Source organism: Pleurodeles waltl, chromosome 4_2 (assembly GCF_031143425.1).
Source record: "Pleurodeles waltl isolate 20211129_DDA chromosome 4_2, aPleWal1.hap1.20221129, whole genome shotgun sequence".
Classification (NCBI taxonomy): domain Eukaryota; kingdom Metazoa; phylum Chordata; class Amphibia; order Caudata; family Salamandridae; genus Pleurodeles; species Pleurodeles waltl.
In genome coordinates this window covers 27,696,136-27,720,838 of record NC_090443.1, presented here as the reverse complement: position 1 = coordinate 27,720,838, position 24,703 = coordinate 27,696,136, and the positions used below count along the sequence as shown (strand labels likewise).

The 24,703-nt window shown below is 46.7% G+C and overlaps 1 protein-coding gene across 1 annotated transcript in view; it reads right to left on the bottom strand.

Annotated features, from left to right (window-relative positions):
• The window catches only part of GTF2F1 (general transcription factor IIF subunit 1), a 185,435-nt gene that overhangs the window by 122,191 nt on the left and 38,541 nt on the right, over positions 1 to 24,703 (bottom strand). Inside the window, exons 4-6 of the mRNA XM_069230467.1 lie at positions 7,911 to 7,983; positions 7,074 to 7,267; positions 6,542 to 6,712 (exon numbers count right to left, since the gene is read on the bottom strand). Coding sequence (XP_069086568.1) covers positions 6,542 to 6,712; positions 7,074 to 7,267; positions 7,911 to 7,983 — 438 coding nt within the window. The remainder of the gene's footprint in view (positions 1 to 6,541; positions 6,713 to 7,073; positions 7,268 to 7,910; positions 7,984 to 24,703) is intronic.

The window sequence follows — 24,703 nt, the reverse complement described above, 5'->3', positions numbered from 1 at the left end:
GGGCTGAGTAAAAGGTTTTAAAAATGAGCTTGACTAGACCCAAGACATTTTTTGCCAAGTGTAGTACACTCAAATGCTAACAGATGGCATATGGTCAGTTGGGTGCCTGCAGATGTGTCCAATATGAAAGAATAAAAGGCAGGGATACAAACCTGCCTTGTCTGAGCCAACAGTCTTTATCCAAACCAACATGTCTGCGTTTTTGAGGCATCCAACAAGCAATCAAACTGTCCATACGCTTCCAAAAACCAAAGTCAGTCAACTATGTACAGCAGTGTTGAGCAAGCATTGCTCTCTTTTATAATGCATTATATTCCACTTCCTAGGGCTGTATATCATGCAGGTCAAATAAAATATTACAGAACAACTTTAGAAGGAGGTAAATGCTAATGAACACTTTTTTGTCCTCTGGGGATAAGGCAATTAGGATCTTAAAACTACATTTTCAGCTGGAACCATACTAGCCCCGAACCAAGTTATTTTAGCTGGCTCAAAACACACTTGCAGCACAGGATTAACAATGGGGTTTAAAGTAGGCCTCAGGAACATAGGACAAGATTTACAAAGGCCTTTTGCATTTCTTAACTGGCCGAATCACAATTTCAGCCCATTAAGAAATGCAAAACAGCCTTTTCTTATGTACAAAGGCATTAGAGAATCATAAAATGTGATTTCTACCCTGCAGAAATCCCATTTTGCGATTCCCTAAATAGGAAATCACAAAGTGGGATTTCCTATATGCTGTTTCTTGGCACACGTACAAAGCATTTCCTAAATACAAAACGAACATTTAGGAAATGCAATTACTATTGGCTTCAAGTTGATGGTAACCATGTGCAATTTTTTTAAAAAGCACTGAGAATGTTTTTTTATTTTATTTAAGTGCAATAAAGCGCACACATGCCCTTAGGGCATGTGTGCGCTTTACATGTGCAACACTTTTTTTGGGGTGTAGCAAGGGGAAGGCCTTAGGCTGAACGTCACCATTGCTTTAGCATTGCCCAATTTGCAATTTCCTATTCAGAAATTGCAAATTAGGAAATGTTAAACCATTTGTACCTATGGGCCTTTAGGTCCATAGGAACAAATAGTTTGGTATTAGCTAAATAGCGAGTTCTTAATAACGATCCCTACACTGTAGGAATTGCAATAAGGGAATCTCCATTTTTGTATACACCATTTTGCATTTCCTAAATAGCAATTTCTAAGGAGTCACTATTTAGGAAATGTAAAGTAAGTATTTTGTACATCTGGCCCATGGTTTAGAAACAACATGCAAACTATGAAGGTTCAAGCAAGGCATGTTAATCTATGAAAGCTAAATATGTATTTCAGAATAGTATTTTATTACTCTTATGGTTTAAGTTAGATAGGCAAAGCACAATCAATATGTGGTTTCATGAGAAGAACCACCATAGAGACAAAATAGAGCATAGGTAATTAATGTGAAACACTATATTATTCATGCACATGTATAATAACTGTTAATATAGGCATTAAGGCCTGTCCACCAGGGTGTATCATCACAGGCATTCAGACTAGCATGAGAGAAACCATATCAGTTCTACTACAGCCCTGTGTTAAATACCTTTACATGAATTGTCACCTGGTCTTTTATATTTTCAGATATGAGTCAGACTGTACAAAGGGGCGGAGCCACTTCAGATTGTTTTAAGGCAAGTGATCCTCTTATAAAGTGGTTTGATTTAAGTTACAGTGTGGCGTAGGACAAGACCTGGAATTTAGCAATAGGATGTTTATGCAATGAAACACTAGGTCCTAGATCCAACATCATTTATGAAAACAGTTTTACTTGAAAGCAAAACAAACTACGTTAGTTGTTGTATTATTATTATTGTACGTGTAACTTGTCATTTTAGAATGGGAATGAGGACAGCTGCCGGGGTGTTTAGTTCATTTTGCATGTGGCTCATGCTGCCGTGTGAGAAAGTCTATTGACGTGGTTTCACTTAAAGCCTTGTATGGATTTGATTAAATATTTTCTTGTATATGTAGAATTACGTTCTACGCATCATTTGTAAAATAGATGTGCTGTACAACGTGGGTTCTTTTGTGGTTTAGGATTGTTAAGACACGAACCCCTTCATGGAAGCTGGTACTGAAGATGGTAATTCATAAATGGAGCCCCCAAACTGTGTTGACTCTACACTTCTGTTAGGGTCACTAGATGTAGACTAACAGTGTCAAATATAATCCAGGAAATAATAATGGACACAGTTTCAAAGATAGAGTTTGTTATCCAGGAATGAGAGAGCGAATGAGCGAGAGTGTGTGTGTGGAGTCAGGGGGTTAATTTCGTACAATAAACATTATTATGCAATTAAACGGGACTGAATATATAAGGCATAGTAGTAAAGTGACACTACTGGCATGGTTACCCCCCTCCACTTTTTGCCTAGTAATGATGCCAACTTTGATTGAAAGTGTGCTGGGATCCAGCTAACCAGCCCCCAGCACCAGTGTTCTTTCCCAAAAACTGTACCTTTGTTTCCACAATTGGCACAACCCTGGCACACAGTTAAGTCCCTTGTAAAAGGTACCAATGGTACCAAGATCCCCGCGGCCAGGGAAGGTCCCCAAGGGCTGCAGCATGTATTATACCACCCTAGGGAACGCCTCACCAAGCACATGTACACTACCTTGCAGTTTGTGTGTGCTGGTGGGGAGAAAAAGACAAAGTCGACATGGCACTCCTCTCAGGGTGCCATGCCCACAAACCACCACTGCCTGTGGAATAGTTAAGTTATCCCTCTAGTAGGCCTTACAGCACTAAGGAAGGACCACAGGTGAGGGCAAAGCGGAATGAGCAATAAGCCCTTAGTGTCTAAGTCCATTCTTAGACATTGTAAGTGCAGTGTAGCCACACTGAGTATATAGTCTGGGAGTTTGTCATTATGAACTCCAAAGCTCCATAATGGCTTTACTGAATACAGGTTAGTTTGGTATCAAACGTCTCAGCACAATAAACCCACACTGAAGCCAGTGTGGGCTTTATTAAAAAATGCACACAGAGGGCATCTCAGAGATGCCCCCATATGCTAACCCAACTGCTAGTGTAGGACTGACCGGTCTGTGCCAGCCTGGTACTTTCAGACAAGTTTCTGGCCACATGGGGCGAGTGCCTTTGTGCACACTGTGGTCAGAAACAAAACCTGTTCTGGGTGGAGGTGCTTCACACCTCCCCTCTGCAGGGGCTGTAACACCTGGCGGTGAGCCTCAAAGGCTCAAGCCTTGGTTTACAGTACCCCAGGGCACTCCAGGTAGTGGAGTTGCCCCCCCCCGCACAAGACAAACCCCCACTTTTGGCAGCAAGTCTGGCAGGAAAATTAGGGAAAACAGGGAGGAGTAACCACCCCAGCCAGGACCAGGGACCAATAGGATTATGTTTGTGCCCCCCTTCCCAAAGGGAGTGGGTAGAAGGAGGGTGTAGCCACCGTCAGGGACAGTAGCCACTACTGCCCTCTGACACCATACCACCTAAATCTAGGATTTACGGACCTCCCTGAACCCAGCTCACCAGATTCCTGGTGACCTACAAGAAAAAGAAGGACTGCTTAGCTGAAACCCCCAGCGGAGAAGAAGGAAGACGATAACTGCTTTGGTCCCAGCCCTACTGGCTTGTCTCCTGCTTCAAAGAACCTGCAAAAGAACAACGATGCGTCCAGCGGGCCCAGTGACTTCTGCTTAGCGCCAGAGGACTGCCCTGCATCCAAAAGGACCACGAACTCCAGAGGATAGCGGCCCTGTCCAAGAAAACCGAACAACTAAGGACTCCCTCCTCACTCCGAATGTGTGAGTCCTGACCACTCTGCACCAGACGCCCAAAGCCCGTGTCCAGGTGGTCCACCCACCTAGAGAAGGTTCCCAGGCGATTGCGAGTAAATGCCCACCATGGGTTGACCTCTCCACCCTCCCCACAATGACGTCTGCAGAGGGAATCCCAAGGACCCTCTCACACTCCGACCGCGAAGCTCTGGACAAAGATTTCCGATGCCTAAAGACACACTGCATTCGGAGCTCCCAGGCCTTGGAGAACACAACCTCCAGTGCAGCAACGTTCAGCAGGTGGCCCGGGGGTCACTCAGAGGCTGCAGGCGAGGTCCAGGGGGGTGTCTCTGGCACACCACCAGGTGGACAGGGAGGAGTGGCTCCCACAGGGTCTACTGGGAGGATGGGCTCCTTTACACCGAGGCTAAAGATCCCAATTCTGGTGCCACTAGGAGAGTGGTAGTGCCTCAGGAGTTGTTCATCCTCACTTTGGCCCATGACATCCCCTTAGCAGGGCATTTGGGACAGACCAAAACATGGAGCAGACTTGTCAACCACTTTTATTGGCCAAATATGTCACAGAAAGTGAAGGACTTTTGTAGCTCCTTTGTCATCTGTCAAGCCAGTGGCAAGACAGGTGGCCATCCAAAGCGCCCCCTCATTCCACTTCTTGTGGTGGGGATTCCCTTTGAAAGGGTTGGCGTGGACATTGTAGGTCCACTCGAACCACCCACTGCCTCAGTGAACCAGTACATAATGGTAGTAGTGGATCATGCTACCAGATACCTTGAAGCAATTCCCCTTCGGTCAACGACTGCCCCTGCAGTAGCCAAGGCCCTGATTGGTAGTTTTACCAGAGTGGTTTCCCTAAAGAGGTGGTTTCAGACAGAGGTACAAACTTCATTTCAGCTTACTTGAAACACATGTGGAATGAGTGTGGGGTGGCTTACAAATTCACCACACCATACCATCCACAAACCAATGGACTTGTTGAGAGATTCAACAAAACGTTGAAGGCCATGATCATGGGGCTCCCTGAAAAACTCAAAAGGAGATGGGATGTCATCCTGCCATGTCTGCTTTTTACCTACAGAGAGGTGCCACAGAACAGAGTAGGGTTTTTCCCCTTTGAGCTTCTGTTTGGCCATCCTGTAAGGGGATCACTGGCACTTGTTAAAGAAGGCTGGGAGTGACCTCTCCATGAGCCTAAACAAGATGTAGTGGACTATGTGCTTCGTCTACACTCTAGGATGGCTGAGCACATGGAAAAGGCATCAAGAAACTTTGAGGCAAGCCAACAACTCCAGAAGTTGCGGTAGGACCAAAAGGCTGCAATGGCTGAATTCCAGCCACAGCAGAAAGTCTGGCTTCTGGAGCCTGTGGCTCCCTGCGCACTTCAGGACAAATGGAGTGGCCCTTAACCAATCCTAGAAAAGAAGAGTTCGGTCACTTGCTTAGTGGACCTGGACACTAGCAGGAGACCGAAGAGGTGGAGGCCAAGTGCATCCTTTACAGCCCAAGATCCAGACAATTCTGGACTGGGAAGCTCCAAAAACCCAGACTCAAGTTGGGGCATTCCTTGGCTTGGCTGGGAATTACAAGAGGTTTGTGAAGGGATATGGATTCATTGCGACAGCCCTCACTGAACGGACCGCAAAGAAGATGCCAAAGAAGGTAAACTGGACTCTTGACTTTCAAAAGGCCTTTGACATCCTAAAAGAAGCAATGTCCTCAGCATCAGTTCTTAAAAGCTCTAGATTATTCTAAGCAGTTCATTGTGCAGACAGATGCCTCTGAACATGGGATAGGAGCAGTCCTGTCCCAAACCAATGATGATGGCCTTGACTAGCCGGTTGCTTTCATTAGCAGGAGGTTACCTCCCAGGGGGCAGCGTTGGAGTGTCATTGAGAGGTAGGCCTTTGCTGTGGTTTGGTCCCTGAAAAAGTTGAGATCATACTTGTTCAGTACTCACTTTGTTGTTCAAACTTATCACAGACCTCTCAGATGGCTAATGCAAATGAAATATTCTCCAAAACGCAACCACGTATTCTGGCCTCAGGCATACACGTGCAGCCCTCTCTCCAGGCAGCAAGCACCAATTCCAGCCACTTTTTGCACTGTAGCACCCATCCCCTCTAAGCCGTCTGCATGCATTCCTTTCTGCTTCATACCAGATACCTCCTTTTACTTTAAACTTTTCTTTATAGAGTAGACTTCCACTCCCCACGTACATATACAACAGCCTCTAACCATGCACACTTCACCTGTTCTATTCTTGAAGTGGTAATTCTATCCTAAAAACTACTATACCACAGTCCGAGGTACAGTTCTAACTTATCAAATGAACTGATTGCATAAGAAAAGTTTTGAAACCAAGGCCATAGCTACCAAAAAAACAAAAAACATGCAATTTTATTTGACCATGTATGTAAAGCGGAGCCTTGAATGAAGGAAGGGGGGAAGTTGTAAGGGCTCCATTCTCCAAGATTGGAGGCAATAATTGTGAACAGTCGAAGGTCTGATTCTCCCTGCTGGTGAGATGAGAAGTGGAGGATTATTTTGGAGAGGTCACGTATGCAATAGATACAAACATCTTCCATGCAAAGAAATATTCTTCACACCCCCTTCCAAATATTTCTGATGCACAAACGATTTACCATTGAAAACACACTGGCCCCATTTCCTTCTAGCTCTGCAAGTCATACTCGCCACCCCCCTCCCCCACCCCCCTTTATCATGGTTGCAAACTCACCTCTCCCATTCCTCCTCAGCCTCCTCTGCAGTAAGTGTCCGGTGCCTGGCAATAGGGGTGAAGTTGTACCAGCTGTGCACTGGGAAAGCTTCAAACGCCCCATCAGGGCACTGGGTGAAGATGTAATAGGATGCATTTTCAGTCACCCCTCCTTTCTTGATCCCTTTGAATCTAATAAAATTAAGCAAAAGCGGCAATACAGAGGAAGAAACGTTTCCCTTAACATCAACTCACCAGTACCTGGGCTCCCTGCTCTTACAACCTGTTCCACCACTATGAAACTACAAATTCAATATCTCCCAACAGCTCTATCCTTTTTACTCCTTACCAACCCCAGATTTCCCAGCCTGACAATACCAGACCATCTGTCAGATACAAAGTCTTGCCTCTTACATAATTTTTCTACTTCTCTGTTCAGATTCTTTTTCCAGTTGATGATGTGGCACAGAAGTCCCACTTTCACCATCAGTAATGTACAACTTTGCCCCATCTTTCTTTATACATATTGAAGCAGATGACCTGTGACCTTTACCTGCGTCCAGCCTTTCCGTTCACCCTTAGCAGCCAGGGCTGGTCTTCGTGTTTGAACTCCTTATGGACAATGCCATACTTCTTCCTCCACGCCTCATCACGCTGTTTGCGGTTAAACTCGCTTCCAGCCCCTGATTCCGGCATCTCCTCCTCCTGGTAAATCTTCTTGTTGCTGAGGTCCCGTTCCATTTTAGCCTGATAGTTTCATAGAAGTGTGGGAAAAGAACCATGACGAATTAAAAAGGGAGTGTGTGGCAATAAAAGCAATGACCTGCAAAAGAAAACCATTCTTCTTTTGACTACAGCCCACAAGAAACCATGAGACTTCACCAATTACAGGCGATTATCTTTCCACGCCCAGCCTGGCTTCAGCACAGGGTTGAACCTGGTGTGAGGACTCCTCACCACTGCCATTCGGGACTCCATAGCTTTTCAAAGGCCCAACTAAACTCCAGCAGAAGAAAGTGTAACCCTGCCCCAACCTAAGAAGCCAATCAATCAGCATCCACTACTACTTCTTTTCATGGTCTCGGCCACCAAGCCAGGCTGCAGAACACCACTAGTGTCACAGGTACTGGCCCTTCCCTCTACCCCATGCTCACCTATAGCCTTACTACATCAGTCAAATGTAGCTTTAATCTGCATGCACAACTTCAAATTTCCCACAATCAATTCCAGCTGACTAACACACCTTTAATACTGCCTGGCTCTGGAGTTTTGTGGCTGTGTCAGTCTTCTAAGTTCTCTCCAAACTTTATTCAGCCTTTCTGTCTCCTGCCCCTCCTTGATCCTATAATCCACCTGCCCTGCCTGGCTTCAGCAACCTCTCCAGCCTTACCTGAGTCCAGGTTGCAAAGTTGATTTTGTCAGCCGCATTGAAGCCCATTAGGTTGTATTTCTTCGTGGTGTTCCTGAAATTAAAATAAAAACAGTGAATTATACAATGCATTCATAGAAATACTACCCTCTGCACCTGATGTGATTTCTGGAGGCCACACCAACTCAAATGTCATAACCTTTTATTCTGGATCTTAGTAAATGCTGTACTCCGACTTTGCTGCCAAACTTGTGCTCTCTCTTAGGCCAGAAGGGGTGAAAACAAAGGGCCCAATGTATCCACTCTCCTTTGGCAGACCACCACCTGCTATACTGCAATTTCTGCCGGAAATCTGTGCTTTCAAACAGAGCACTGCTATGGCAGCTCCTCTGAAAGCAAACAAAGTTGGCTGACAGTCTCTACCTTGCTTCAGGCATCCACTCAGAAACCATTTTTGTTTTACAAAAACTCCTAAAGTGGGAGTTTGTTTATGTAAGGCAAATTACTAATGATCATGACATCACAGGGGGTTTTCTCCCATAGCATGGGGGTATCTTTTCTGTTCTGGACTGCCAGGCTTTCTCGGGCAGTCTGGGAAAAAAATAAAAGCACATCACGCGGTTTGCTCTAAGTCGGGTGGATAGCCTGATGTGCGTACAGACGTCCCAAGTTAGTTGTGTAAGTTTTCCACTAGCAGAGTCAGCGGAGACACCCCCAGTAGAAACATAGCACTCCGACCAACTCTTTAGAGCATAGGACTGTCAGTCTGGTGCACCATGTCCACTAAACTCTAATTAGTCCTGTTAGAGGCTATCTTTTTGGTACAGTTTTGTGCTTGTTGGCTCGTATTTGATGCACAATTTTGGTTTGCTTTTGATGGCTCAATAGCTTTACTGGAGATTACTTGAGGGAATGCTAGTATCCTCATTTATTTTTTACTATCTACACCTTCAGTCAGTTCACACAATTTCTCTTTAAGCGACCCAGCATACATTGCAGTCATTCGTAGCTAATAAAATAGGGAAGCAGTTCATGCTCAATGAAGGCTGCTGTTTCCTAAGCTCTGCTTTGTATGCAGTATCATAACCACTTGTTACCCTCAGCAATATACTAAGGGCAAGACAATTTCTGGATAGCAAGGTGGCTGTGCCAGTGCAGGCCACATGAAGTGCAAGAAGCAGCATGAGGAGTCGTCCAGCCAGAGACTTTCTATCCATATAAAATCCCCCTAGTGGATTTACTATCAAGATGGAGGCCAGGCTACTTACAAGTGGCATACTGGTGGGAGGTGGAGCATCCTTTAGTGAAGAGGAGCCTGTCACTAGCCAAGCGGGCAAGTCATTAGGGAAGGAAGGTGGGAATTAAAGCCAACACCATGCAAATTATCCACAGCAGAGCTGAAGGTTATACTGGTAGGTGTGGGTGGAAAGAAGCAGGGTGCCAAAACAGACATTACAGAGAAGACTCCCGTTTACAACCAGATCTTCATAAAGACTGCAGCTGTAGAATCAACTGAACAAGGGTTCTCTGAACTTTTCCAACAGTTCTCTGTGAGCCTGGGCCTCTATTGTGTTTTTAGGGGTTTGGGACACAGTATCAAACCCTTGCTCTTAGATCCTGCAAGCTGACAATTCACATATTTGCTCTCAATAAGATGGTGTTTGTGTGCTTGTAGTAGCACTTTCATACTCTGCGATTCTTGTGCAAAGTCCCTACACCTAGCACACCCTTTTCAGGTGTGCCTTTAACACAGCAGTTTGGCATCAACATGCTGCACACCTGGCTACTCCCTCTTGTGAAGCCTTTGGTTGGGGCTATGGGTAGTCCGAAGAAATTGGGCCTTAATCTTGTGGATCAAGGATGTGAACTACTGGGTCCTACATCCATAACACTATTACACTCATACTGACGCTACAAAGTACTCCCTTTTAGCACGTAATTCTCGAGGTAACTTGAATGTCCAGTTAATAGGTAACTTTTAGAAAAGAAAATGTTTTAGGAGGAAACAATCCAATTTAAGATTGCAATCAGCAAAGAAAACCTAGAAGTGCCTAGCAAATCCTGCAGCAGAGACAACCTCACACTAACTGATGCTTCTCTCTTGTTCATAGTTTAACATAGAGCCCCCCTTTGGCCAATTTCATTCAATAGAAGCTGCTTTTGGTCATTTGGATAAAATCTGGAAGCACTCAGAGCTCCTCCCAAAATAGTTCTTTAACTGACTGGGTACAAGCAGGGATAATTTAACTTTGATCTAGCCACCTCAGGTACCCAAGGACGTTCTAGATTGAAAGGAGATGCCCCGAAAAAGGCATTCCAGCCTATAGTTTTTGAAAATGTCCATCTCAAAACTAACCAGCTAAATAGGATACCAACCCTCCAGAGCTCCTGCACTTACATCTGGTGGCCAGGGGCTGGTACTTTTGAAATTTCAAAAGCTCCTCCAATCCAAAAGGAGCATCTTCCCATTTTTGAAGAACAGGACTTGCATACGCAAAGCCTTGGAGGCCATCACAAGACTAGTTTGGGCTGGTTCAGAGTAGCATATTTTTGGGATGTCTCAAGTGCTCTCACTCCACCATGTTTATGTAGTATTGGTAGAATGGGGCAGGAGATGTGCACATGCAGACTGCAATGTTGGAGATAGACAACAGAAGCCAGACACAATGGAGACAACCATATCGTACAGCAGATGCACTTAGGAGTCTAATGTACACATGTGCATGTCCTAGACAATTTTAAGACCAAGGACCTGGGTTATAGCACTCCAGATACATCTTTGATGGTGGGACAGGGAGAAGCCTATTGGTAGTCATCCCGTCAATCCAGGGGATTGCATGTGGCAGTGGGTGATAAATTCCTCTCCGCCAGCGGAGTTTGTCCACTTTGTGTTACGCTTGTAAAACAGAGGTCTGGCTAACTTCAGTCAACCACAGTGTGGCAGAGCTTCCCCCCCCCCCCCCCTCACTCACTCCTCTTTCCCACTCCCCCCCCCCCCCCCCACACACACCCTAGTGAGATTTACAGGCACTTGGGGAGGGGAGGAGGGGAGGGGTCGCCCTGGTATGATTTTCTCACTGCAAAAGGTCAGGATAGTCACGACCATTTGCTGTGAGAAAGCTGCTGCTCGAGTAGAAAGTCTACTTGAGCGGCAGCAAAATCAACTTAAGCCGCAGTGCCCTCAGGTGCGCCACATGGTGCCGTTCACACCGATTGTTGAGCATGGAACAAGCTTCCTGCGCTAAAATCAGCGCAACATGCATATTTCCGCCCATTCACTGAACTCCACAGAATCTAGCTGAGTTTTCATGTAACTTCACGAATCCCCTACCCCTAGTTACATGTAAAAAGGCCTGTGCCCCTCTCTAGAAATTATGCTGCCTGCACCGTCAGTCCCACACTGTTCAAGTAGATAGGGCACGTGGTATATGCCTTACGTAGAATGTATAAAAATATCCTTGTGTAGAAATCACATTGCAGCGTACATGTTTATAATACGTTTTCGAATGCTATGCATTCTTTACTTCAATACTTTGTCTCGTATTGTGCTACACTCTGGAATGTACAAGGTTTAAAGTATGTACTTGTCAGGTATTTTCCATTGTGTGGCAATTGCTGACAGGCTCCGATAATTCTACTCGCTAGTCATGAATTCATTTTACTACAATAAATCTTTGTTATTTCTAGTTATCAGGTGTAAGGAAATGCCTCCTCGGCATGGTTACCCCCTGACTTTTTGCCTTTGCTGATGCTAAGTTTTGATTTGAAAGTGTGCGGAGGCCTGCTAACCAGGCCCCAGCACCAGTGTTCTTTCCCTAACCTGTACTTTTGTTTTCACAATTGGCACACCCTGGCATCCAGGTAAGTCCCTTGTAACTGGTACCAAGGGCCCTGATGCCAGGGAAGGTCTCTAAGGGATGCAGCATGTCTTATGCCACCCTGGGGACCCCTCACTCAGCACAGACACACTGCTTACCAGCTTGTGTGTGCTGGTGAGGACAAAACGAGTAAGTCGACATGGCACTCCCCTCAGGGTGCCATGCCAACCTCACACTGCCTATGCAGTATAGATAAGTCACCCCTCTAGCAGGCCTTACAGCCCTAAGGCAGGGTGCACTATACCATAGGTGTGGGCACCAGTGCATGAGCACTGTGCCCCTACAGTGTCTAAGCAAAACCTTAGACATTGTAAGTGCAGGGTAGCCATAAGAGTATATGGTCTGGGAGTCTGTCATGCACAAACTCCACAGCACCATAATGGCTACACTGAAAACTGGGAAGTTTGGTATCAAACTTCTCAGCACAATAAACGCACACTGATGCCAGTGTACATTTTATTGTAACATACACCCCAGAGGGCACCTTAGAGGTGCCCCCTGAAACCTTAACCAACTACCCGCGTAGGCTGACTGGTTTTAGCAGCCTGCCACACTCGAGACATGTTGCTGGCCATATGGGGAGAGTGCCTTTGTCACTCTGTGGCTAGTAACAGAGCCTGTACTGGGTGGAGATGCTTATCACCTCCCCCTTGCAGGAACTGTAACACCTGGCGGTGAGCCTCAAAGGCTCACCCCCTTTGTTACAGCACCCCAGGGCATTCCAGCCAGTGGAGTTGCCCGCCCCCTTCAGCCACTGCCCCACTTTTGGCGGCAAGGCCGGAGGAGATAATGAGAAAAACAAGGAGGAGTCACTGGCCTGTCAGGACAGCCCCTAAGGCAACCTGAGCTGAGGTGACTGACTTTTAGAAATCCTCCATCTTGCAGATGGAGGATTCCCCCAATAGGGATAGGAATGTGACCCCCTCCCCTTGGGAGGAGGCACAAAGAGGGTGTAGCCACCCTCATGGCTAGTAGCCATTGGCTACTGCCCTCCCAGACCTAAACACACCCCTAAATTCTGTAGTATTTAGGGGCTCCGCTGAACCTAGGAAAGTAGATTCCTGCAACCTAAGAAGAGGACTGCAAAGCTGAAAAACCCTGCAGAGAAGACGGATACACCAACTGCTTTGGCCCCAGCTCTACGACCTGTCTCCCCACTTTTAAAGACACTGCTCCAGCGACGCTTTCCCCAGGGACCAGCGACCTCTGAAGCCTCAGAGGACTGCCGTGCTCTAGAAGGACCAAGAAACTCCTGAGGACAGCGGCCCTGTTCACCCAAGACTGCAACTTTGTTTCAAAGGAGCAACTTTAAAACAACTGCGTTTCCCGCCGGAAGCGCAAGACTTGCTACTCCCCGGCGACTGCAAGACTGTGAGTAGCCAGAGTTGCCCCCCCCCCGAGCCCCCACAGCGACGCCTGCAGAGTGAATCCCGAGGCTCCCCCTGACCGCGACTGCCTGCTTCCCAGATCCTGACGCCTGGTAAAGACTCTGCACCCGCAGCCCCCAGGACCTGAAAGATCGGAACTCCAGTGCAGGAGTGACCCCCAGGAGGCCCTCTACCTTGCCCAGGTGGTGGCTACCCCGAGGAGCCCCCCCCCCCCCTTGCTTGCATCGCTGAAGAGACCCCTTGGTCTCCATTGGAAACCCGACGTGTGTTTGCACACTGCACCCGGCCGCCCCTGTGCCGCTGAGGGTGTACTTTCTGTGTGGACTTGTGTCCCCCCCGGTGCCCTACAAAACCCCCCTGGTCTCCCCTCCAAAGACGCGGGTACTTACCTGCTGGCAGACTGGAACCGGGGTACCCCCTTCTCCATTGAAGCCTATGCGTTTTGGGCACCACTTTGAGCTCTGCACCTGACCGGCCCTGAGCTGCTGGTGTGGTAACTTTGGGGTTGCTCTGAACCCCCAACGGTGGGCTACCTTGGACCCGAACTTGAACCCCGTAGGTGGGTTACTTACCTGCAAAAACTAACTAACTCTTATTCCCCCCAGGAACTGTTGAAAATTGCACTAAGTGTCTACTTTTGAAATGGCTATATGTGATTTATTTGAAAAGTGTACATGCTATTTTGATTATTCAAAGTTCCTAAAGTACCTACCTGCAATACCTTTCATTTGAGGTATTACATGTAAAATTTGAACCTGTGGTTCTTAAAATAAACTAAGAAAATATATTTTTCTATACAAAAACCTATTGGCCTGGAATTGTCTTTGAGTGTGTGTTCCTCATTTATTGCTTGTGTATGTACAACAAATGCTTAACACTACTCCTTTAATAAGCCTACTGCTCGACCACCCTACCACAAAATAGAGCATTAGAATTATCTCTTTTTGCCACTATCTTACCTCTAAGGGGAACCTTTGGACTCTGTGCATACTATTCCTTACTTTGAAATAGTGCATACAGAGCCAACTTCCTACATCAGGTTTCACGTGGTTTAATGGCAAAACCACATATTTTAGCAAGGAGTACAAGACAGTCATTTTGAAAACTCACTGACATTCTTTGTCCAATATTCAAGGGACATTGGTTGCCATTTTGTTTCTCTTAAGAGGTTTGATATTCTGGGCCATTTGCTGCATTGGTCGTGGTGACCCATTGTGGCAAAATCAAGGGTTGGAACTAGCCTCGTACACAGCAAATTTCCCGGCAGGGCTGACTGTTACGATTGGGCCCACAAAGGCTATGGAAAGGAAAGCAGCACGCAGGCACTGTACCCTACGCAGAGCTACATGCTTCCATCACATCTAACTTACCTGAAGAGGATCCGCTGCAAGGTCAATTTGGCATTTGGAACACTTACCAGGAGGCATAAGCACACATACAGAACCAACATTCTGATGAAGCAAGTGTTTTTATTGGAACAATACATTTTTTTTCCAGAAGACAAACCTGTGATGAAAGCGCTAAGGAGTAAACTGCTGCTATGCAAGTATTGGCTTCGACACACAGCTTTGACATCAACACTGATAAATGTGATCAGTTTGTCTTTAACTGTGTCTCTAAAAAAAACATACAGGCACAGTTGCAGAGTAGTAGCAATCCCACACTGTTAGAAGTAGTTGATATCTCCAAGAGCACTGGACATTCTTTGCTTTTGTCAAAGGACTTAGCAGCTGGAATTGGCAGCATTAAAGATAAACTAAAGTGTGTGTTCTTACGTTTAAGGAAAAACTAGTCAAAAAAAGAGGCACATGGCTTCTTGTTACAGATATGGGTATAGTGCGCATATGGGCAATTACACAGCAAGTCCTGCTCAAGGGAAAAGGTATAAGGTATGCAGGAAAATTGGTGATTTCCAGACGGTATGCAAAAGTGCGACACCAACTATCAGAATGAAAAACTATGATGTAGTACACAATTCTTGCAGAATGAAACTGGATGGTGTTGTATTCACAGTCAAGTCAGTCCGTGTGGCTCATTCAGTGAAAAGTCCATTGTGTAAGGTGCAAATAAATGGATTAAGTCTTGAGGTGATGGCAGATCCATCACAATACTGAAAGGACCTTTTATGAGCATTGGGATAGCGATTTTGTATTACAGACATTAACCCCAAAGCGTTTAGGGAACAAGATGGTGACTTTTTTTTTTTTCTTGAGTACGTTGGAGTGTTGGGGCAAGAAAATGAATACTAAAATGTATGTTGTCAAAAAGGGAAGGGATATTATTGGGTGGGCAAAGCCTGGCCAAATTAGGTCTATGTTTAAAATTAGGTGCCAATGTTGCAGTTGTTTTTAAAGCAATGCCCCCTTTTAAATGTAAATGATTTTATTGCCTTTGAGAATTAAGAAGGAGATGAACGTTTTAATTTCCTGAAGTATTTAGGAACTGCATTTGTAAAGTAAAAGGTTTTAAAGACCATATTTGTCTTAAAGGTCAGGCAATACCAGTGTCCATTAAGTGAGACCAGTTCTGCCAAGTGTCAGAAAATAATTAAGATCTTTGATAACTTCTGTTCTGAAGAGATGATTCAGCCTACAAATTTGTTTGAATGGGTTTTATTGGCAGATTTACACATTCGTAACAATAATATTCTAATTAACCATCAACCCTTAACACGCTTACAAGATATGCTAGACAATTTGGGGGAACCCAGGCATTTTTCCATTATGGATTTATGTTCAGCATATCACCAGATTAGCTTGGCAGTAGAATCACAGGAACTAACTTTTGTGACACATATGGCACAATTAAATACTACATTAGACAGTTGGGCTTGCCTCAACGCAAGCGCCTTTCGAAAAATGATAGCTGGATACTTTGTTTTCTGTAAAGCCTGGTATATAGGCGTTCCAGAATAACATTTTGATTTTTGCAAAGGATCTGTGTGAACACAGTGTCATTCTGGGATGGGTGTTGGCCAAGTTGAGACGCTTTGTGTATGGCTAAGCCTTAATTGTGGAACCTCTCCGATCATAGCTTTTTAAAATTTTTTTAAAAGTCTCTAGGTTTGTTTGGTCAGAGAGAAGCTCTCTGTTCCTTTGTGGCAGGACAAAATGCAGTACTACAGTAGATACCAGTATTCAAGGTTTGAGTGTTGTTTTAAGTCGAATTATGGAGGGACATGAGCAAATAGATTTTGCATCACGTACCTTAGGATAACCAGACGCAAATTAGAGCACGATAGAACAAGAGGCCCTTGCCTCTTGTTCTATCGATAATAATAATAATAATAATAATAATAATAATAGCAAATGTTGGACACTGGTGTGTGAGGTGGGCGGGGTTTGCAGCTGTTCGTAAATAACTAAAACAGTGTTACTGGTGGCCTTCCCTTGATAGTCAAGTGCTTAAGTGGATCAGTAGTTGCGCTGAGAGTTCTGCTTTCAGATAAGCATAGGAAAACTTCACAGAATCTACTGAATCCTGTACCACTTACAGGTGAATCATGGCATAAAGTTGCTTTGAATTCTGCTGCTCTACTTAATCTTCTACCAGTACATCTATGTTATTTGATCGCCATGATTGATTATAACTCAAATTGGATTTATTATTTTGTTAAATCAGCCAACACTGAAAATGTGGGGGGCGTGGCCAACATGCCGGCGCAATGGAAGCACTTTAGTGCCCTCTGCTACTGGCCCACCAATAATCCTTAAATAGCCTTAACATCCGCCTCTGAACGTCCGACTGGGAGTCCCATCCTGCCACACCTCATGCAGGAAACTGATTTTGGGACCTCCAGATGGAGCGGAGGCCGTAAATACTTCAGATACAGTGGTGGCAGTGAGGCTCGCGGCCTGGGCCGTAGGCAGCCCGAGTGACCCAGCGAGTAGCGCTGCAGTGGGAGACCCTACGGTGCCGTGCAATATAGCCGTGGGCAACTAAAGCTGCGGCCGCTGCAGTGACAGACACCCCCACACTGCCCTATCTGGCCGCCTGCAGCGGGAGGACTTCAGCCTATGGGAAGTGGCCTTGCCGGGGTGGTGGGCCCCAGACTGGGGCCTCGGCATGCAGGGATCCCTCGGCTGCAATCCTGCATTTTGCAGCTCTGCCTGGCGGACAACAACTGTGTAACAACCCGGGGAGTCGTCGCTATCTTAAGGGCAGGAAGCACGCTGCATTGCTCCCCTAGAACCTGGGGGCCTGGCAGATGATCTGGCTCGTGCCTTGAACCTGTGCAGAAGCAAGGGTGACCCAAACTGATGCACCGGGGTGCTGTGGAGCCATATGTGACTGAATGGGGCCTGCAGGCATGAAGAGTTAGAGATGACGGCATCTGCAGGGCACTATTTAGATGCACAACACCTACATTAAGTACTGGGCCACTTGGGGTGAAACTCACCCCCCTAGATGCGAGCAACTCCTGGGGGAGACAAAGATACGTGGGCAACACTTGTGCTCTGGAGCAGGGGGTGCAGTTAGACTGCTGTGTGGCTCTTTTGCCCCCGACACAACTTACGGTGTCTGTGCCTACACCTGTGGCCCTAATAACTTTATTGCACATAGTACTGATTTCCAGAACCTAACACAGACTCTAGACCGCACTGTAGGTCATCCTTGTTCGTTTTCTGTGCTTCACGCTGTGACACGGACAGAGCTCTTCGGCTGCCCCATACTGACCCTGAGGCTCCGAGATCCTCGCCCCCCTGACCACTGAAGCAGAGGGGTTGTGCCACAGACTGCCCAGGATGATTGCCCTCACAGATGGGAGGTGGACAGAGTTGGGCTGCTCAATTTCCTATCTAGCTCGTCAGCCCCCACAGGCTGCTCCACATAATGGGGGAAAGAGGCCTCAACGAGGAGTACCGCAGGCTCAAATGGACCAATACACTATGGATGGAACGTTTGGGAGGGAGGAGCCCCCTCCTGAGGAGGTGCCACTGAACCAGGACCAACCCCGTGATCCCTCCGGAGCACAAATTCTGGCAGCAATGAGCATCCAGTGCAGCTGTGCAAGCTAAAATTGACGCTGTCTCCCTAGAAGCTGGACAACTGAGGGAGGATCTCTGCACGGTGGCAAAAAGATTTCTGGCCATGAGCAACATGTCAACTTACTGCAGGATGAGGTGACCTCTCTGAAGACTGCCCTCATCACCTTAACAGCAAAAAAAAAAACTCTTAAGTGCAGGGCCAAAGGCACAGAGGGTCGATCCAGGAGGTGCAACCTCAGTTTTGTTGGATTTCAGGAGGATGTCGAGGACCCAACACCAAAACTTTTCAACTATGGCTCAGCGAAACCTGCCTGACCACGACTCTTTCTCCAGTGTTCGTGGTTGAGAAAGAGAACATTGTGCCCTCACCCCGAAACCAGCAGTAGGAAGGTCGACCTTACACCCTCCTCTTGAAAGACCTGAACTACAGAGATCGGGACTCTAGCCTTCACGCTGTGAGCTAAACAGGCGACCCCAAGTTCGAAAATCATGTGATCCGTATTTTTCCGGACTATAACCGACTACTGCAGACACATTGGTCCTCTTTTGGAGGTGTGGATGGAATCCAGTACATGGTGTTCTACCTGCCAAGCTGAAAGTCCTACATGCTGACCGTGCCCACTTTTTTTTTTTTTACTGCCACAGAGGCAGCCTTGGACTGGCTCGAGGTGCACAGAGATGGTCAGATCCGTACGCCATAGCCGTCTGGACCCACACTCATGGGGATACAGAGCCCCCCCCCCCCCTACCAACGCAAGGGAAGAGGCGATGGGGTGGCCAGGTCTTCGCCCATGCCAACATGTGGTGGTGCAACAAGATGGTACCCTAGCATTCAAACTCTCTGGATCAGAGCATGGAGAAACCCGAAAGCACATCATGGGCTTTGCACAACAGAGATCCGAATGGGATAAAGCAAGAATACTGTTGGTGGAGGTAACAGCCTCCAACTCAGATGACAGCAGTGCCAGAATGGCAGATGGGATCCTGCCATCTGATAGGTCCCAGAAGTCCCCCTTAAACGACCGAACCCTGGCCATGCACCACAGGAAAACACCGGTGACTGTAAAAAATATGAGACCAGATGAGACTCCCTCAAAGTTGGTAATGTGTTGTTAGAAATGGACGAGAGATGGATGCAAGTTATTGGTTGAGTTGGGTGTCTCACCCCCCCTCCCTCTCTTCTTTTAGAGGTTGAGGATGACTGATGTGAATGGAGGAGCAACAAATATGCGATATTGTCAGAGTTGTTATGTTTGGAGATGATGTCTAGTTGTGCATAGATGTTACAAGTGAGTGAGACGGTGGTGATAGCTACTGCATGCCCCGATATGTACAGCTGGGCCGGCACGCGACCCTCCTCACAGTGCTAGATATATTTGGTGCTGCGTGACTGCTGTCTGTGAGAGATGGTGTTAGTTTCTGGAGATTGTTTGATACATTTGATCTTCTCCTTTATTTTGGATCGGGGTTTAAAATAGTTTGTTTACGGTTAGATGTGGGGTGGGAGATGGGGACCTTCTAACGATTGGGGATGCACAGGTTGTTTTTTTTATATGACTTGGGATGGGGGAAGACTACATTCAAATTTATAACATGGAATGTTCGAGGGCTGAATTCTTATGTGAAACGCTACAGGGTACATACTTACCTCCACAGACATGGAGTCCATGTGGTTCTGCTCCAGGAAACATTTGTCAGATGACAAGGTAAATAAATTACAAAGGAAATGGAAAGGCCAACTGTATTCTGCCACATATTCCACATACGCCAGAGGGGTCATTATTTGATTTGCCCCACAGGTCCCATTCGTGGTTCTGGGATTTCGCGCCAATGTAAATGGAAGGTACCTACTGGTGCATGGGCTCCTGAACAGCACAGAGGTGTGCTTACTTAATGTCTATGCCACAAATGTAGATGATGGTGACTTTTCTTGAGCTCAAGAAAGAATTGATCCCTTACATAGGTATACCACTACTGTGGGCAGGAGACTAACTGTGTGCTAGTCGGCAGTTTAAACAGACACCCCCTACAATCATGCACCAAACCACATATGTCCGATGCCCTCCATGCGGCTGATGGACTGCCTGCATTGCACAGACGTGTGGCATGCAACATACCCAGGGGTGCAAGAGTATACCATTTACACCACTACCTGCAGGGCTTATAGCCAACTTAACAGATTCCTATTACTCGGATGAGATGGCGCCAGCGGTGCCTCGCATCTGGACCGTGGTCCAGTTCCTTTTGGGCCGTACTCCGGTGCTTCTGGAGTGAGGGTTGGGTGCCCACTGGTTCCCCAATGGCGACTAAGGCCCAAGACACTAAAAGATGCGCTGTTCCAGGAGGAACTCCTCAACATGACAGCTGGTTTCTTTGATACAAACTGGCTGCCCGCAGGAGGGAGGGGGCTGGAGTGAGACAGTGAAAGTGGTGACATTTGGGGAATGCCTATTCAGAACTGGGTGGAACGCGACCACGTTCAGAACAGGATCTACTTGAAGCGGAGCACGCCCTGAGACAGAGGAGCACTGCAAATCTCTTACAGGCACAGCGCCAAGAGGGAGACGTTTGGGATAGACCGGATTATTTGAACCAATGCAAGTACCAGTAGTTACTGCACTGAGATGCAGATACATTGGGGAGGCTTTAGGCATGGCTGTTGCGGCAGAAACATTCACCCCCCAATTCTATTGTTGTGGCACCCCGAAGGCTCGACCGCCAGGCCAGCATAAACGCGCTGGTGCAAGATCAATTGGCAGGCGTTTATGGTGGGGGCCCATGCATATCCTCAGCAGTGCTTAGAGACTTCCTGATGGACTTAAAACTTCCACACCTCACTGAGGGGTGCAGAGCAAGGATCTCGACTAAGACTTCTTTCTGGAGGAGATCCAGGAGGCAGTTGGAGCTATGGCATGCTGTAGAGCACTAGGGCCAGATGGACTGCCAGGAGAATACTATCAGGCGTTTGCAGACCTCTTGCTGCCTTGCCTACTGGAGACCGTCTAAGAATCCAGACGCATGGGCTTCTTGCCGCGGTCCATGCAAGATGCCCAGATTGTTGTGCTTCTAAAACTGGGCAGAGACCTGGAGGATCCCGGCTTGTACAGATCTCTATCCATATTCGAAGTGGACGCCAAAATACTGGCTAAGGTCCTTGCAACGCGTCTGGAACGCGAGGATCAATGTGGCTTCATGCCAGGTAGAGGGACAACTATGAATTATCAGAGACTCTACGATGTACTCCACTCAACAGCGGGCACAGAGGCTGTGGTTGTGCTTGATATTGGAAAAGCTTTCGGCACCCTAGGGTAGGAATACTTATGAGTTGTGTTGGAGAGCATGGAATTGGGCCCAGTAATTCTTTTGTGGGTCTGTCTACTTTATGCCCACCCAACAGCGCATCTCTGCGATGGCTCTGTGGTTTCTGAAAATATATCTATAGAGGGGGAAAAGGGGGGGGGGGGGGACAAGACAGGGTTGTGCCCGCATTCCTGGAAATTAGGACTGCCTTTAAGAAAGTCTCTGGCTTAAGAGTCAACCATTGGAAATCTGTTATCTTTCCATTGGTGAGCCTGGCGAGATCAGATGCCACGCCCCTGCCACAGACTGGGCTCAACTGGGAGTGTAGCCATTTTCACTATCTGGGCATGCAGGTGGCCCACATGGAAGCAGACAATTATGACTTAAAACATGGGAGTAGCGATCACTCGCCTTGAGGCCTCCTTTCAATTCTGGAACTGTCTCCCACTCTCCATTATGGGGAGAGCAGCACTGAGTAGAATGGTTCTGGCTCTCCTGTTGCCTCTATGTATTACAGAATTCCATGTGCTGGGGGTGTTTCAGACCTGCAGATGTATTACTTTGCAGGGATCTTACAATACGACGCACAGTAGTGTGGAGAGGACTCGACAGGAGGAAAAAACGTCTTGCGAGGTCGGGGAGAGTGGCGGATCTTCCGAGATACCAAATAAAAGGGAAAGGAGTCCCAATTTTAGGCCCATTTATGGTAAGCCAGGTTGCTGAGGTGTGGTTGCGTACCGTCACACTAGAACTCCGCAGGGCTCTGTACGCGTGGCTGCCAGGCTTTAGGCAGATACAGACAGTGATGGACTTGTCCCAATGGTACGCCCCATACGCTGTAGTTTGTTGGCCCCAGGCATTTCCAGAGGAATGATATCTTGCATATACAAAGCTCTGAAATTGGATAGCAGAGTGGACATGACTGATTTGGGATAGATGGTCAAGGGACTTGCTGTTCCCCCTCACGGACACAGAGTGGGGACAGGCGTTTTCACAGGTGCAGGAGGTGGCCAGCAATGCTCAGTTCAAACTCCCACAGTTACACTATCTGCACTGTACTTATCTTGTCCCCCCAGAGGCTACAAATATTTATACAGCATCCTCACCTGGATGTCCTCTGCGGTTTTGACCCAGCATCGTTCCTACACATGACTTGGGAATGCATAAAGCTACAAAGTTAGTAGGCCGAAATGCTGAACTACCTGTGCGAAGGCACAGGAGTTCAGATTGAGACTTCGATCAAACACTTCCTGCTTGGTGTACTTCTGACACCCAAAAAAAGGACTAAAATGAAACACTGGTTTGCCCTGTTGGGACTGGTGCTGTCTAAATGCTGCATTGTGAAACATGGACCCAGCCCCGTCCTCTCACCCTGGAAGAAATGGAGAGTGGACCAGAGAGGGCCAGGTGTGCTTCACTACGAGGCAATGTGGATGCTGTAAGGAGAAAGTGACCCCAGACGCATTCATTCTGCTGGACCTGGTGTCGGTTCTGTGGGGGGTACTCATGGGGCAGATGAAGGGGACAGCACCTTCCAAACCAGACACTGAATGTGTGACAAACATGGCACTGAATATGCTAATGGTTACTGCAATGTGTCTAATAATTGGCTTGTTATATTTTTAGGTTGGTGGATATATATTGTTTATGGTGCATATAATTTGTATAAACTAATAATACTTTATAGCATAATATTGAATATGGTGTCTTGCATTTATTTTTATTACTGTGAGAAGTATCTTTGAAGAGGCTTCCTTTAATAGGTTTACATCCACAAATTGCATCCAATTTATAACCCTTAGAATCCTGCATTAAAAATTGCTTCTCTCATCTATGTTTTTTATAAATCGACCTCTGCTTCTTTCTACCTTCTGTCTCACTCTGAAAATCTCATGCCTAACTGCCTTAAAGCTCTTTGGAAACCATAACAATATGTATTAATTCCAGCTCAGAATTGTGTCTCACCTGGTCCCCCCTCTAATGATCACATCTATGTCGACCATTACCACAGAATGCATGGAATGGACATGCATAACTAACCCCAATAACCAGTTGACTGACAACTAATTTGGCTCCCAAGTACTGTACGCAAAGCACTTCGATGCCTCGTCAGGGGTAGTAAGTGCTATTCAAATACAGTATATAATATATATTTATTTTACACAAATGAGGGTTAGCTGAGGAGAGGAAGCGAAGATTGGTTCGCACAGACAAGAATACGAAGTGTGATTTAGAGAAATGGAGCAACACGCTAGGTGAACTAGAGGTAAGGGAGCTACCGTTGACCGCACTTGCAAGTGACAAGTACTGCAATGACCCTGAGCACGGATGGGGAGACAAGCGCGGCCCCCAGGGGGTTTCGCAAAGGTAGTGGGGGTGGGGCTGAGGGAGGGGGGGGGGGGGGGAAGAGCAGGGTCAGGTATGTGTAATATTGTGTGGGCGCGTGAAGGGAGCTCGAGCGTTGCTCGAGTTCCGAACGCGCTCGTGGAGCGGAAAGACAGTTTAGGAAGGGAGGAGCGGTTAATGAGAGTGACAGTACCGCTTGAGTAGGTCGATTAAACCACGCTTCAACAAAAGTAAACCTGGTTTAATGTGGTTTATTTACTACATTCTTTTGGCGACGAAGGTTGTCCCTACTTATCGACCTATCGAGCGGCGTTTTTTTCAGCAGGCTGATGTCCGACGAAGGCAGGGTGACGAAGGAAGCTGTTTGTCTGGCCTTCCAGGAACAACGGCCTCTTTCAGGAGAAAGAGGCGTGGCGTATTATCTTTCTTGAGAGCTGCTGTGTATATCTTAAAGGGGAGTGTTTTAAAGGTGAAGTCACTCCTGGAACTACCAGTTTCTGCCTGTGATCTTAAAGGAAAAGTCACCAGTTACCAAGAATTTAAGGGGAAAGCCACCCTAGAAGTTGGTAATTCTTGCAATTAGCTGCTGGTTTCCTTAAAATTTTGAAAGAAGTCATCTCTAAAACTGTTATTGTTGGCGGTGAGCGTTTCTGTATATATATATATATATATATATATTTTTTTTTTTTATGTGACTTGATTTTAACGGTGTGCAGTGATAGACATTCTTCGTGTGTTGGAGTCATCAACGTGGATAAGCGTGAAACACTTCACAGCATTGCGAAGATCTTCGTTGCACGGGATTTGTATATTGCTTCTGAACCTTTGTTTTTTAAGTGTGGGCTCATCTATTTTTGTGAGCAATGGAGCACGTCTCAATTACTGCGCCACCTTGTTTTCTTATACATCCAGGT